Below are 16,573 nucleotides of genomic sequence, written 5' to 3' on the forward strand. Positions count from 1 at the left end.
CTTCAAGGCTTCATTTCTTTTATAGTCAAACCTAAAGAGTTTAATCATTAGGTTAATTTTAAAATATCAGGTACATTCACACTACTGGAACAGAGGACTCCACAGTAGATGACCTATTTCTGATATTTTTTCTGTCTTTAGCCTCTGCTTCAGCTACCACAAGTCTTTGCCTGTCCCTTGTGGATCTGTGAATCTCCACTCAGGCTCCATCTTTCCACTGTTGTCCTCCCTCATTGCTCAGCCAAAGTCCAGATATGTGGATCCTCATCCTTTGATGGGGAAATGGATACTCATTTATTGGAACTGTGGTTAGAAATCTGTCAGGGAACAACCATCCCCTCAGCACTGCTGAGGCAGGACCTGGGATGAAAGGGGATCTCGGGCCCATGGGCAGGTTGGGTCTTGGGAGGGACAGGGTAGATATATGGATTTCCTTTTCTGCTGTGCTTCAGAGCCCTGGAAATGCACTTTTACATGAATTTCCTGTGACCTAAAGCAGCCTCAGCCCCTTCTCTAAGGGCTGGATGATGGGACATAGGACATCTCCCCTCTCCACCCTGTGCAGGAGGGCTGCATCACTCAGTATCTTAGATCAGCAAATGTAGATCAGAGAATCTGGAAAAAGCCTAATTTGTAAAACTCACATCTACTCTAAGTGATTTTTTTTTAAGGATCCTTTTATAGTTAAGAGGCAGGGAAAGAAAAGGCACCTCCAAAAGTATTTCAGCTCCCCCCAGAAGTCCTTTGTAAGTACCCACTATTTTAAAGGCACAATACCACGCTATAGGAGTTTGCTCCAAAAAACAGACACCTGGTTTAAATGAGGAAAACCTCATTCACAAGGTCTGTCAACACACCTTGAATTCAGTTGCATTTTCTGCAGCTGAAAAAAATCTTACTCAGACACTCCAATAATTCTTGCTCTGGGTGCATTATGCAAGTTCTGCATTGGCAAAGCAGGTGAAGCTGCCTGCTGGGAGGATTTCTTTCAGTCTGGAGCCCACACAATCAAACTTTCTGAAGAGGTGACCCCATCAGAGTTAAAATTCTACTCTCTGAGAGGAATTTCAGTTACATTAACAGCCTGTCTTAACTGCAACACTTCCCCCCCCCCCCCAAAAAAAAAAAACCAAAACCAGCAGAAACAGCTGGTTTTAATCTTTCCAGGTTGTCATGCAGTTTGTAAAGGAATTTAAAAAAATAATACTTGAAGAGTTAAATTGTGTAAAAGACACCAGGAAGAGAAAACAGCTTTTCCTGGCTGATATAATTCATTAATCCATTGCAGCTGCCCTTTATTAATTTAATTAATTATTAATTTAATTCTCAGGCCAGGTTGTAGCTCAGGTTCACGTTGGGTGTGAGCAGGGGGCAGTGTTTTGGAGCACTGGATCGCACAGATCCAAACAAGCCAGCAGCATTCCCAGCTCCAGGAGAGGGCAGTGGCTCCACACAGAACACACAGCGCTGCTAAACCCAGCCTGTGACAACCTTTTGCTGCCTTCCTTGTGAAGGAAGATATCCCTGAAGCATTCCCGACTCCCACACACACCATCATACCCACAGGTGTGTCATCAAGAAGGGATCAGCAACCTTTTCACAGCCCAAACAAAATCTTTATCCATGAAACTTTTGCACACCCCAAGATTATTAACCTTCTTTTTTTATATAAAGTCTCAAATGACCTATCCAAAGTGACACAAATTAAATTTCCAAACTCACAAAAGCTGTAATTATCACTTGCATTTTATAGCTGTACATCACACAAATGTGTTCTCATCACAATTCTTTTCAACAGATTGAAACAGCACAGGAGCAAAGGTTACTCTGACAAGTAAAACTGATAAGGATTCTGATCATCAGAATAGACAAAATTACTCATTACAAAGAACACACAATTCATTGGGACAGATGAGCCTAATTAATAAATAACTCATTTGAACCATATTTATAGAAATGTGGACAATTCACCTCTGTCCTACTAACAGAACTAAAAACGAAGCACCTAAAACCAACAAAGAGGTTTCCACGAGTCAAATGTCTGTTAACCCAAATAATTAACCAAGAGCAGAGCAAATTGAGGGACTGGAACACTACTTTTTTAAGCTAAACTGATGCTGCTGTTCACAGAAAGCCAGGATGTATGTGCATGGCTGTGGTCTCCAGCAGTGCTTCCAGGTCTGATGCAGGTTCTCCTGGGAATGCTCCTGTCTTGAAAGGAGCTGTAGCTGTATCTTGTGTACCTTTCTTTACTTTTGGAGAGGTTGAGGTAGAGTCCAACTCAGACCTGAAGAAAGAGGAAGGTCACCAAAAGAAGTGATGCAAGGACAGCATTGGTTCTGAGCTTTACTGGGCCATGCTTTGCCTCACTGCCCTCACTGCAGTGTGGATAATTCTGTCCCATGAAACATCATCGAGTGGAGTGACAACGAGCTGAGAAATGCTGAGACAATCACAGTGATCACAGCAATTTGGTCCTCAAAGCCAGGTCCCTCCCAAAAAAGCACAAAAGCACAGTTTAATTGTGTGTTTCATTGATGGATCCAGCTAATCCTCAGCGTTATGGTGACAGGTTTGTTCCAGCTCACAAAGAGCAGCAGCTGAGCTCTAAAACCAGGTTTATAAGTCATTCTGAGCTCAAGGCAGCCCAGCTGGACACTGCATTGGGTTTGTTCTCATTTCTTCCTTCATCCATACTCTGCCTAATATTCAGCTGATCCATATTTTCACATAGACAAGAGAGGGCTTAGAATCCTCTGACCTAATTTAATCTCTTTTCAATAGGCATGGAAGGTAAAAACCCGAGCAGATATTGTAACTGTCTGGTTTTTTTGTGGCATTCTAGGCACCTTGAGATTCCTTTTAAAGGAGGTTGCTGTTCCATAGGTGGTGCTTGGCAAGTTTCTGTGCTTAATTCCCACTAAACTGACTCAAGCTGTCTCAAAACAACACCAGTAATTATTACGACAAAGCTTTGCCACCAAATAACTCTTTCTGTGCCAAAACTTGGTCACCAAATAACTCTTGCAAATGAAGATTAGGAATAGTGCACTTGAAAATTGGAAAATTTGGGAAACACTAACAAAGACATGACAAATGTGGTGGGCCTGAGGAGAGTTAATGTGGGTTTTTTTTTTTATTTTTTAGGGTGCTAACCTGTTGATTCATACTATCCCCAGGCCTGGTTTTTCCCAACCAAACAAATGGACTTTATATACTTAAGGAGAGAGCCAGGGTTGGGATATGAATCTGTACCAGGTGAGAAAAGCAGCTCACGACCAGGACAAGGAATTTACAGAATTCACACTATGGAAAGCCAAAAGGATCCAATTTGCCATCTCTTAGGTAGTACATCCCAATGCCACAGCTAGAAAGCCTCAGACAGTAGTTACACCATTGTGGTACCCAGATGTTTTCCTTTTTGGGCTGATTTTTTCCAGCAGGGACAACTGAGTGACGTAGTTGACGGGACTGTTTTCCCTGGACAAAGTCCCGTGTTTGTGGGTGAAGGTCAGGTATTCCTGATACTGCCACTTGCACAGTTGTTTCTTCAGTTCACTTTGAACCTGTAGAAAAGGAAGTTCAAAACAAAGAAACAGAAAATTAAGGCCTAGTGGACACTGAAGGTAAAATATGGATATCAGCCTGACTACTTAGCCCAGAGTCACAAAGGCACCAGAAAAAACAGGATTAATCCTTAACACATTTTTAGAAGACCTTGAACTGTGTCCCTATCCACTTTTGAAAATAAATAGACCCAATTTCAAAAATGCAGAGGATGACATGTAGAAGTACATTAAAAGAGAAGCTTCCTCCACCAATCCAGTATTCCAGTGCTATCCCAGCAAACTCAAGGCCCTTCAGCACTGCTGTGTATAAATCCCAGCCCTGAGTTTCATCCTGTAGAAATAACACCTTTCTTGGCAGCAGCACAGTCTCTCACATTGTCACATTGTCACAGATACTCAAAACTGGAGAAACACACACACAGAGAGAAAATAATAATTATTATTTATGATTGCAGGGAGCCATAACAGATGCACTGCCAAGTGGGAACGAGGGGCCAAGCTGCTCCAGAAGCAGTTTTCCCAAGCAGCATGGACACAAGCCAACCCAACTTCATCTTGGGGCCAGAGATCACACCCTGCCTGTCCCTTTTTTACCACCTCCTGGATTTGTGTGTTGTGAGATACAATATGGGAGCTATTAAATCCCGTTGGCAAGGAGTCTGTGGGTACAGAAGGCAGATGGGAAGGAGAGCATTCTCTATTTATAGTCAGTCTTGAAGGCCCTCTCTCAGAACAGCACCAGAATGACCATTATAAATTGTTTTCCTAAGTAACAAATGTATTTTATTATGTATTTTAGGCACTGTTCATCCATGGGTAGGATTAACTGCACCTTTAGCCATCCCTGTGAGGTGCTGGAGCGTGTCCAGAGAAGGGCAATGAAGCTGGTGAAGGGTCTGGAGAGTCAGTCCTGTGAGGAGCAGCTGAGGGAGCTGGGGGTGTTCAGTCTGGAGAAAAGGAGGTTCAGGGGAGACCTTATTGCTCCCTACAACCCCCTGACAGGAGGCTGTAGGTGGAGGTCAGTCTTTTCTCCCAGAAAACAAGTAGAAAACAAGAAGAATTGGCCTCAAGCTGCATCAGGGGAGGGTCAGGTTGGACATCAGGAGGAACTTCTTCCTGGAAAGGATGGTCAGGCATTGGAAGGGGCTGCCCAGGAGGTTTGGAGTCCCCACCCCTGGAGATGTTCAAGGAATGACTGAACATGGCACTGAGTGCTCTGGGCTGGGGGACAAGGTGAGGATCAGGCACAGGGGGGACTTGATGATCTTGGAGGGTTTTTCCAACATTAATGACTCTGTGATTCTATAAGAAGTGTCCGCTCTCATTTACAAGGGAGACTTGAGCCACTCTTAGTTGGTCATTCCTCTCATTTACCCTACACACTTTTCCAAGGATGAGATGTGGTTTTTACATTTTCTCACCAATTTTGGTTCATTCTGCTCTTCTGGGGAAGGTGCCAGCAAATTTAGTCAGGTTTGGAAATGATAGGAACAGGTAAAATGTACTACAGGGAACTTCTCCCAATTCTAACAGTGTTATAAAAGCAGGAAAGAAAGGGTTTGAGCAAAATTAGTGAAGGCACAGGCCCACACTGGGAAAGAAAAAGGGGAAAAGGGAAAAAAGGGAAAAAGGGGAAATGGGAGAAAAAGGGGAAAAAAGGGGAAAAAAAGGAAAAGGGGGGGGGAAAAGGAGGAAAAAAGGGGGGAAAGGGGGAAAAGAGGGGGAAAGATGGGGAAAAAGAGGGGGAAAAGGGGGGGGAAGCAGGTAGAATAGAGGGAAAAAAGAGTGGGAAAGGGGGAAAAGGGGGAAAAAGGAGAAAAAGGGAGAAAAAATGGGGAAATGGGAGAAAAAAGGGGAAAGGGGAAAGGGGTAAAAAGGGGAAAAAAGGGGTGAAAAGGGGGAAAAAGGGAAAAAAAGGGGGGGAAGGGGGGAAAAGGGAAAAAAAGGAGGGAAAAGGGAAAATAGGGAAAAAGAGGGGGGAAAGGAATAAAAAAGGAGAAAAAAGGAGAAAAAGGGAAATGGGAGGAAAAGGGGGGGAAGGAAAAAAAGGGAAAAAAGGGAAAAAAAGGAGAAAAAGGCAGAAAAAAGGAGAAAAGGGAGGAAAAGAGGAAAAGGGGAAAGTGGGAAAAGGGAAAAAGAAGAAACTCACTAGGAGAAAATAAACTTAAAGGAGCATCACAAGCTTTCCATGGAAGCACCATCATGACAGACATCAGACACAAAGCAGGAGACAAATCCCTGCCAGGAAAGTCAGGAACAGTTTGGGAAGGGTCAGGGCTCCAAAGGTTGTTTGTGTCCTCCTGTCAGAACTGGGTGAATAAAAACAAAGCCAACAAAGGTACCAAGGGAAAAGAAAAGCTCTGGGGATGTCAGGCTTTCAGCAGCAGATCAAAGCACTGATCTGTTCTGAAAATAGGAAAAGAAATTAAAAGCAAGAGGGGTCCCTGGGTTTTAAAGGTTTTGATGATCTTATTTCCTCGTTACTCACCTCTGCATTGGAGAAGCAATAGAGAAGAGCGACAACAAAACCCTGGGACAGGGAGGGCAGGGAGGAAAAAAGCCAATAATCAGGATTTAAAGCATAGAATCAATGACAGACAGCAAGTTTCATGCACGATTTGAGTAAGACAGACAGTAAAAACATATAATGTTTTCCATTTTTCCACTGAAAGTCAGGTGATGTGGCACTATTTATTGAGTTTTCATAGCAGAATTAAATTCCTCAAAGGACTGGTGATATTATATGTATGTTATTGCCCTTGTATGGAGACAGTAAGGACTGATTTGCTGTTTATTGTATCCTACAAACAACTTCTCCCTCAGATAAGGGAGTAGGGGTATCTGTTTTCTTCTAATCTATATTTACAATAGTGAATACAGTTATTACAAAGTGTACCATACCCTTTCAAATCCATGACATTCTTCTGACTAGCAGTATAGCAAAACAAACCATGAAATATTAACATGATTCACCACTCCTAAAGGGTAAGGGCAGAGAAGGTTGTTATATATTCTCCTTATTTCTCCATTCCTCTTGGTTTTATTATATGTGAAATCATTTTCCACAGTTCACCTTAATCCACAGACTGGTCTTCACAGAACTCTCGTTATTCAATTTATTCTTGTTATTCAATATATTGTTATTCAATAAAGGTAGATGTTGTATTTTTTTTTTTTGTAATTATTAATAGGAAGTCTGACTCAGAATTCAAAAGCAGTATGAGATTTCAAATAAAAAGGGAACAAAAACCAGGAGAGATGCTGAAGGGGGAAGATGGAACGTGTATGTTGGATTTGGACACACTGGAAAAACCTGCTGTAATAACCAAGCTGAGGGTGTGGTGGTACATATTAAACCTCTCAGGATTGTTAAATATTTTGTCCATCTTACCTGGAAAGAACCCAAGCCCAGCTCAATGTAAAAACGAGCTTCCAGCCCGGTGCTCTCTGGGAAAAATGCAAATACGATGTAGTGCACTCCAAAGAGGGGGATCAAAAGCAACGTGGATTTAGCAAGCCTCCTGGAAAACCAAGGATTAAAAAACAAGGCAGTGTTAGAAATATGGAATTAGTGACAGCATTTTTATGTTGGAGTATATTTTAATTCATAATGGAGGCAACTACATCCCTGGAAAGATCCCCATTAGCTGTGAGGTGGCTCATAAACAGCAAGGACTAGGTTTGGTTACCAGAACATCAACATCAAGCTACTGCTAAGAATTTGAAGGAAATTTAACTTAAATCTGCATCTTTCTCTATGTGGCCATTTGTGAATTCGTTACCTGACATTCAGTGTTTACACTTTCAGTCTGGGTCCTTTCACAGCTGCAAAACTTTCTGGTTTATTTTCTCATTGTCCCCAACCCACCCCACCCTTTCTCCCCTGAAGAAAGAGAGAGAGGTGATATTTGGGATGAACAGGAACATTGTTATTTCTTCTGGGAATTTCTCTCTCTGTTAGAAGAAGAGGAGAACATTTTGTGCCCATAAAATATTTCTCATATCAGAACAGGTCAATATTAAGAAACCCAGAAACACTCACACGAAGTGGCTCGAATGGCTCCCTCCTCCCTCTTGAGATTTCAGTTTATGGACTAGAATTCTGATCACATTAATAAATATAATAAAGTTAATCTGAAAAGACAAGGCAAAACCTGTAAATTTATTATTGACCAGGAGCTGACACAAATAACTGAAAATCCCCAGTCAGAGCAAGTGCACTGCCATAAACCAGAGAAGATCTGTTCTCAGAACAAATCAAAAGCATTATAAATAGTAATTATTTTTCCCACCCACATATATTTATACATAAAATATGGTGAAAATTATGTTGAATTAATGTAGACCTATGTATCTCATGTTCAGAGAGAGTAATAATATATTTTATTTATATTAATAAATATTATATATATAAATAAATAATATTATTTTATTTATATTAATGCCCTGTTTTTCTCGCCAGCAGGTCTTACATGGTTTAAACAGTCTCTTCTGCTCCCTTCATTATTTGGGATAGGGATTACAAGACATACAGACCTGAATGACATAGTACTCCCTCTGTAAATTTAGGTGGTGTAAATGGGTGGATAAGGGAGATTTCTTTGTCTTAAGTTTACATCCTAAGAACTTATTAAAAAAAAAAAATCAGATAAAATTATTTTAAAATATACCAGATAAAATTATTTAAAAAATATACCAGGTAAAATGATCTATATGCAGATATTCAAGGGAAAATGAAAAAACACCCAAACATACTAATACAGTTATCAGGATGGGGCCCTTGATGATCCATAAGACCACTCCATTTTCATCATCATCCCAACATCTGAAACCACAAACAAAACAGGTCATGTTATCTGTCCCATGTGAGCTTTTACAACATATAAAAGCACTTTTTCACAGAAAAACGAAGTTTAAATCCCTGCCTAAATGTCCCTGACAGCACTGGAACCCTCACACCTCTCTAAAATCTCTGTGTAACTCAATTTGAAGGAAATTTATCCTGTAAGAAGCAAAGATGGAAGAACCAAAGCAAAATCAAGAAATTTGTATTTTCAGGCTTCTTTCCTGCTCTTCTCACTCCTCTCTGTCATTCATCTGAGTTCTGAGCAGGAAGGTGTAGAACAGTCTCTTTTCCAACTGATTGTCCACATGACCTGGACACCTTCAGGACAGCTTTTAGTAAATAACATTTATATCTGGCTCTCAGATTAAAAGATTAAAATAGAATAAAAATCAAATAATTAAATGGAAACAAATTAACAAGACATGATGTGTTGGTTTAGGAGGTTCTTATTTGAAAAGATTTGGGTTAGTAATATATGGCTGATTTTAAACAGAAACAGCTAATTTCTTAAAATATAATAATTTCCTTATATATAATTATATAAAGGTTATATATTATTATATTTTCTTATATATAATTATATAATTGTATACAATTATATAAATAATATATTTTCTTAAAATACAATTATTGCAGGTCTGGCCATTAGGGAACTAAATGAAATTTCAGTAGTTACCACGGGTTTATTATCCCATATACAAACACCAAAATCAGAAGAATTAAAACTATTTTCTCACAGACTTCCATATGAAGTGTAAAGATTAGAAGCAGAACTTGGGAATATGTGGGTTTTTTCCCTTTTTTTTTTTTAATACCTCTTTTTTCCCCACCAGCAGAACAGAACACCATAAAACCCAGGATATCCTCATCTTCCTTTTCCAAGCTTTGACTTACCCAGTATTTTGTTGGTGGATTCTTGTAAGGACCCAGGCAAACAGCACAGCAGCAGGAGCTCCTGGACAAATCAACATGGAAACACAACAATTATTTGAAATACTGTGTCCCATGGAGACTTTACTCCCAGCACTTTCAGAGTGCAGCAGGTTGGATGCACATTAAAGGACAAATGATGGGTCAGACAAATTTAAATAACTTTATGAAAGAACTTAACTCACAGCTCAGGGGGAAAAAAAGGAATACAAGGGCAGGGGAATTTTAAAAAAAGCAAAGGAGAATAAAGGGTGCTGTAAAACTGCATTTTCAAAAATAAGTATTAAGAATTACTTTAGGTTTGCCTATGAATTACAAGCATTTGTGAAGCTCTGGAGCTCTTTTATCCTGTGAATTGTGGCCAACATACAACTTTTTGTACACTAGGTGGAAGAATTCACATTTTTGTCCTCTATTAATCACTCTGGACCCATCAGCTGATAAGAATTCCATGAAAACTTAATTAAATCCAGCAACTGGTGATTTCTATTCCCACTTTTTACTGCTTATCCTTCTATCCTTCTACATTTATGGCTGATTTTGTTTTAAGAAGGCCTATAAAGTAGAAATTGCTTTTGCTCTCTTTCTGTGGAACTGAATTTCCAAAGACCAAGTGACTTTCAAAGCTGCAGAAAAAAAAAGGGACTCTAATCTGAAACAAGTGACATTTTCACTGATAAATAGACAGAAATAAAGGTAACATCTTTCCAAATACCACTTGAGATCTTTAAAAAAAGGCCTAGAAGGTGTTCTTCTAAATTTTAGCCCTTTGCTAAAGTCCTTTAAAGCTGGGACCACGTTCAGTTCAAGTGGTCTGTTTAATTAATGTAGAGAAATATTTACATCCATATCACCTAAGATCTGAGTTACTCCTGAGATGTCTCTCCCCTTCCATTTATTCCAGAAGTAAATGAGGATTTCTACATTACTAATTGAGTTGTTTCTTTTGTTATCTCAATTTAGCCATGATTAATCAAGGTCTGAGAGTCTAATTTCAGACAGTCAAAAAACAGCTCAAAAAATTGGAACAGCTCCAAAAAATTGAATTATATAAAGTCTGAGAATCTCAATATAAAGGATGAATTAATATTTACTTGAGGATAATTTGGATTTCAATGCTAAGGCAAAAAAATGTCATTTTGTAACTGCTTAATTTGGGTGCCTCTTTTTTAAAATAGCTGAGGTGAGGCACAGGAATATCTGAGAGTCATAAAAACAACTCTCTCCAATGAATGAAATTTTAGGTCTTACCCATTCCTGTTCTGACAATCAGAGAAAATTTCAATTGCTGTAAAATCTCAAAGAACTTCTTAAAGCCAGGAGTTCTTTTAAAAACAAAACAAAAGAGAAGAATTGTTTGATTCCTGGGCCTGAACTCACGTGATCTAAGATTAATCTCTCAGGTTCTGTTTCCTAAAAGCAAAATGCCAACTTTAAGTTAGTCACCCAAACTTCTTTAGTCAGTGGAGGAAGACAAAGTGTTTCTAGGATGTTATCCAGACAAATTAGTCATCATCTTGAGGACTGGATTTATCACCCCTGTGGTGAGTGGTGTAAATAACTAATAAGATAAATAAATAAGATAAGAAAGGCAATTCCATGATGTGTGGTTTTCATGTAACACTACTGAATAAACAGGTAACTTTCCTCAGAATGGTGGCACCTCTGACAGGCACATTTTGTCTCAAAACACATATTTTATTTATTTCTGACAGTAAACAGAGATGGTAGATAACACAGAGAGAGCAGGAATACTGACCCCAGCCAGTGACTATGAACCACCACACGAACTGCTTGTTGGAAACAAAGGTCAGCAGGAGCAGGGTTTGCAGGTAAATCCCTTCAATGAGAAGCCAGAAGAAATTGGCCAAAATACTGAACTGGAAAAATGCCACAGCAGCCTTACAGGCAACCTGGAAGTGCAGGGGGGAGAAAAATATGTTAAATCTACTCTCATTTTGTCTGGTTTCTCTCCAGACAGATGTAAAATTCAATATAACCACACAAGAACAAAGACATTCTAACAATATTTCAGTAGGTTTGAGGTTCCATAATTTGAATTGACTTTACTTCAGTTTTTTGAAAGAGAAATACTGGGTTTCTCTCACAGATTAAATTCTTTGCTAGCAGAAATTGTTACAGCTTCATTAGAGACATGTACTTTAGATATCAAAGCTGAGTGCAGCCACAGCACTTGGTCTTTGTGTTGTTTGTTTTAAGATTTCAGTTCTAGCAAACTAAAGAGAAATGGGACTTAGGAATCCCAAGAATTAAATGTTAACACGAGGATAAAAGAGAGGGGAGGTTCAGTACCGTTGACATTAGGCAGTGGTCCATAGTTTCATCTGCAAACAAAACAGCATCTTTGGTGAAAACAGCAATTGCTCTCAAGATAAAGGAGACAAACAGGTGCATGTGGATGTAATTCCGTGTACAGTGGAATTTTCTGACATGGAAAGAGAAAACAAAAATTGTTCTTCACCAGAAATTTCTCGTGGTCTCAGCAAAACTCAAACTGCCAACACCTCCCAGAGCAAACAAATGACCTGTCACTGTTTGAGAGGGAGACAGACATGAGGGAACAGAGCAGTTATTATCTGTTTAAGCTAATAAAAAATACAGTGTAATTGTCTTTGAATCACCACACATTTAGAGGAGATGCCAGAAGCAGAGAGTAACTGGGGGACTCTTGGGCTGTTACAATAATGCCTTTTAATTATTCTAAATAATATATTTTTGTTGAACGAGCTTGCAAAAGGCTCAACAAGGTTTTCATCCCCTTTCTGGTCAGAGAGAAGAGAAGGTTGAATGGGTGTCAGTCACACCCTGTAAGGTGGGTGCCAGAGAAGGGGTTGCCTTGCCCTAAACTACACTAGTTTGATGAGGAGCTGCTGAGGGAGCTGGGGAGGCTCAGCCTGGAGAAAAGAAGGCTCAGGGGGGACCTTCTCACTCTCTACAGCTTCCTGAAAGGAGGTTGTAGCCAAGTGGGTATCAGGTTCTTCTCCAGAGTAACAAGGACAGGACAAGAGGAAAAGGCCCCAAGTTGTGCCAGACGAGGTTTAGATTGGATAGCAGGAAAATTTTTTTAATGGAAAGGATTGTCCAGCACTGGCACAGGCTGCCCAGGGAAGTGGTTGAGTCCCCACCCCTGTGGGTATTTAAAGCACATGTAGATGTGGCACCTGGGGACGTGGTTTAGTGGTGGCCCTGGCAATGCTGGGTCAATGGTCGGACTTGAGGATCTCAAACACCTTTTCCAACCTAAATGATCCCATGATTTTACTTCCCTGGGTTGCCCTGTCCACACTTCTACCTTGAGCTGATGGAATCTCCTTCAAGGCTTGGGCAGATCAGCCTCGTGGTCCTGGGATGTGACCTTTGAGAATGCCAACCCACCCCAGTTAGGAAGCTGCTTCTGTGCTCTGCCCTCCTGTCTGCACAGTGGCTTTAACTCTTGCCCAAGAGCACTGGAACCACTCAAACCCAGGATCCATTTCCTGATATCATCAGATGTAACATTTAAATTTATTTAAACGTCTTCCTGTAGCTCTCAGCTCTGGAAACCTTTCACAGAGGGAATGAACAGTTTAGAATCACCTCTGGTTCAGGACCATGAGACAGTGTTTCTGCAGGGTATGTCCTGCCATATGCTGAAGGAATTGTTTTCTTATACTAATAGTGATGTAAGTTTGGGCACCTCCACTCTATGGTGGCATTAAAGAGACTAAATCAGACTGCCCAGGCAGCTTGGATGTTTTAACATCTGCAGGGAAATACTACAGCACAAATAGAGAAAGACCCACCACCATCAACAGCATTATGTCTCAGAATGATTAGAAAATAATAATTAAAAATACTTAAAAGCCCACAAAGCAAAACCACAGAGGATTTGATGGAAATTAGGATGAGATTGTCTTAAGACATCCTGAAAAAGAGCCCATTTATATTTACCTGAAGGTAGCAAAGACAATTAGAGCTGTAACGAGTGAAGTCACTGATGCTGCATAGCCAGCGGTGTAGACACGCCAAAATGCAGAATAATAGGATTTCTGGGGGGAAAAGAGACACAGTCTGATGCAGGGGATTCTGGAGGATGAATGCTATGGGTGCTTATTTCACCAGGACACATTTTCACCACTTATTTTCACTTATTTCACCAGTACCACCACCCCTGTGCTTGAGATCTGCTTCAGGTTTTTCCCTCCACCACAAACATGTTTTCCTTTAAATCCTACTGAACCTTACACAGGAGACAGGTTTCACAGCCCACAGGCTCATCTGACCCCTCTGACCATGTCTTACAGGGAAATTTTTTAGCTTTTTTTTTAAAGTAACTGCATTTTCTCTTGTTGGTACCTAAAGAGTCTGGGGCACTGAAATCTCCTGGTGGGTGATTTGTGAATCTGTCACTTCAGGCCTGAGCCAGACTCAATAAACATTGATTTTCATAAAGAGCTATGGCTGAAAGAGAAATAAAACTTGGCAATTTGTAGGTGAGGGAACTGAAACACTGAGAAACAGCTCCATCATATTGTGGAGGTGAGAAAGTTAAAGCCAAGAAAATCACCTCACAGTCAATGCTTTGGACAAACAGTTCATTCCATTCCCATAAACTGTAACACTATAAACTCTTTACAGTTCATTTCTTTTCAAATTAAACACCCAGTGTAGTGAGAAAAATGAAGCATATCTACATGGTTTTAACTATGCAAATTTTATTCTGATTGACTACAAAATCACCTAATTATTTAAAATCCCAAGGAACTAAATTCTCTGAATCCAGGCAAATTTCCCCCTTACTAATGCAATGGATGCTTTGTTCTCTAATTGATCCAAAATCTGTTTGTCCAAAAGGCTGCAATTCTAGGCTGAGACAAGTGATTAGCAATTTTAACTAGAGCCATAAATAAATCATGTAATCCTGACAAGATAGGAATCAGTCTGGTGTTTCTGATATAGTCCTAATCTTTTATACAGTATTTCCAAAACACAGAAGAAAATGGGAAAACAGGTTCTTCAACTGAATAATGAAGTATTTCAATTCATTTTATCTGTTTTTGTAGGATAGATAAAAAAAAAAACATTATGCAGAGGACATCACAAGTGTTCACTGCACATACAAAATACAAAGCAAGTGGATCTCTTGGAATATAATTGGGATTCTTGTTACTTCCCCATGTTTGCAATGCATCCGAGATTGCTGATCTTATCTTCCTTTTCTAGTCAAACCTGGGGGATTTGACTGGAATAACAAACTAAACACAGCCAGGGCCTCTGAATTGAAGTCTTCCATACTGTTGAAATGTTCCTTGCTGGATTTTAGCCTAGGCCAGCCACAAACTGGTTTAGCATAATCCAGGGACTGCTTGGGGGAAACCCAAGCTCTGGGGGTGGCCAGCTGGTCCCAGGGCTGGAGAACTGTGCTCCAGAATATGTCCCCTTCTGAATCTTACATCCCTTCTGAACTGTTTACATGCTTTCCACCATCTTCCCAGCTGTTTTTTAAGCATTTATTTATGGTTTTTTTTTAAGCATTTATCTTTCTGGCTTCCCTAAAGGGCAAAGAATTACAAATATTCCTAATTTATAGGTGGGAGATCGAGCTCCGAATATCTTTACTCCCTGTAAAGATATTAGAACCATTCTAGGTTCTAAGTTCATGGAGCCAAATTTCTGAAGCAAATTGTGTCTACATTTCCCAAAGATTTAGATCTGAACTAGTTTGTGCTCGAGCCTGTGTGCCTGGAGAACAAAATGGTTACCTCCAGATAACACCCAGAGTGTCAGTGATGACAACCCTCCTCACCTTTTGGTGTCTTGCTCTGGCTTGTGATAAATGGCTTTTTTTTCTGAAGTGTTTATATGCTTTCCAGTATCTTCCCAGATGTTTTTTAAGCATTCATTTATGTTTTTTTTTTAAAACATTTATCTTTCCAGTTTCCCTAAAGGGCAAAGAATTACAAATATTCCTAATTTATAGATGGGGGATTCAGCTCCAGATATTTTTACCACTGGTTGCAGCCATTCTTAGGTTCTACATTCACCTAGTCAAATTATTATTATTATTATATGAAGCAAATTTTGTCTACACTTCCCAAAGATTCAGATATCTGAACTAGTTTGTGCTTGAGCTTGTGTGCCTGGTTAATTCCAGATAATACTCAGTGTTAGTGATGACAACTCTCTCCACCTTTCTGTATCTTGCTTTGGCTTGTGATAAATGGCTTTTTTCTGAACTGTTTACATGACTTTTTGAAAGTGAAACATTAAAAAAACCCAGCTGTATTAATAAAATGCATTAATAAATTGCATTAAGAAAATATTTATTTGGTGAATTGAAGCTCTTGCTGTATTTTCAAACCATCTACAAATAAACCACTGTGTTTTCTGGTTTGTTCCATCTTTTTTTTTTTTGTAATTTGATATGCCTTTTTGACACTTATTATGGTGTACACAATACCTTTTTTCAGTTTCCTGAAAAAATAAGTCACGGAGATTCCAAAGCTCAAAAGCCCCGTATAAAAATATTGATTTGGATTCTTAAAAAAACATCTTGAATTTTTTACCCAGAACTATTCATCTGTTTTGCTAACTTGGGTTTTTCAATACCTATTGCAAACACTTGCATGGATGTACATAATCCTACTTTTTTGGGATGTGCAAGAGGAGCCTTGTTCAATGCAGACTGAAAGGAGGGGGTGGAGACATCCCTGTTCTCTCTTGCTGGAACTGTCCCATCCCTCAAATTTCAGAACTCCAAGGCAGAGGCAGCCTCTCTGTTAATTAATTAATTAATTAATAACCTTCAGCCAGGAGAAGTTCACCAGTGAGGGACCAGCAGAGTGTGAGGCATTCCCATCCTGGGGCCAAGTAGGGGGATGAGGAATATGGGAATTAAAATCATATGAAGATGTGGCAGTGAAAGAAATTCTGCAGGAGCTTAACTAAGTGCCAGTGATGGTCATCAGATAGGAAAAATAGAGGTTTGCTGCCTGCTCCATGAACACCTACAGGAAAGTATAAAAGTTATCATTTCATAGAGTGGTTTGGGTCAGAAGGGACCTTCAAAGATCATCCAATTCCAACCCACCTGCCATAGGCAGGGACACCTTCCCTTAGACCTGCTTGCTCAGGGTCCTCTGCTCAATGGCATCCAAGAATTCCCTCACAAAGGTGTGCCTTGACCACCATGCTAGAAAGTTATGGACTAATTTTTTCTGATTGACTT

The 16,573-nt window shown here is 39.8% G+C and overlaps 1 protein-coding gene across 1 annotated transcript in view; it reads right to left on the reverse strand.

Annotated features, from left to right (window-relative positions):
* Nucleotides 1–1,758: 1,758 nt before the first annotated feature.
* LOC127461104 (vasoactive intestinal polypeptide receptor 1-like) overlaps nt 1,759–16,573 on the reverse strand; it is a 30,775-nt gene continuing 15,960 nt past the window's right edge. Inside the window, exons 5-13 of the mRNA XM_051768430.1 lie at nt 13,297–13,394; nt 11,659–11,791; nt 11,105–11,258; nt 9,310–9,370; nt 8,325–8,394; nt 7,612–7,703; nt 6,961–7,090; nt 6,058–6,099; nt 1,759–3,566 (exon numbers count right to left, since the gene is read on the reverse strand). Coding sequence (XP_051624390.1) covers nt 3,378–3,566; nt 6,058–6,099; nt 6,961–7,090; nt 7,612–7,703; nt 8,325–8,394; nt 9,310–9,370; nt 11,105–11,258; nt 11,659–11,791; nt 13,297–13,394 — 969 coding nt within the window. The 3' untranslated portion in view covers nt 1,759–3,377. The remainder of the gene's footprint in view (nt 3,567–6,057; nt 6,100–6,960; nt 7,091–7,611; nt 7,704–8,324; nt 8,395–9,309; nt 9,371–11,104; nt 11,259–11,658; nt 11,792–13,296; nt 13,395–16,573) is intronic.

The sequence above is a fragment of the Manacus candei genome, unplaced genomic scaffold, assembly GCF_025592945.1.
Source record: "Manacus candei isolate 608988 ecotype Guabito, Panama unplaced genomic scaffold, ASM2559294v1 h1tg000094l, whole genome shotgun sequence".
In the NCBI taxonomy this organism is placed as follows: Eukaryota; Metazoa; Chordata; class Aves; order Passeriformes; family Pipridae; genus Manacus; species Manacus candei.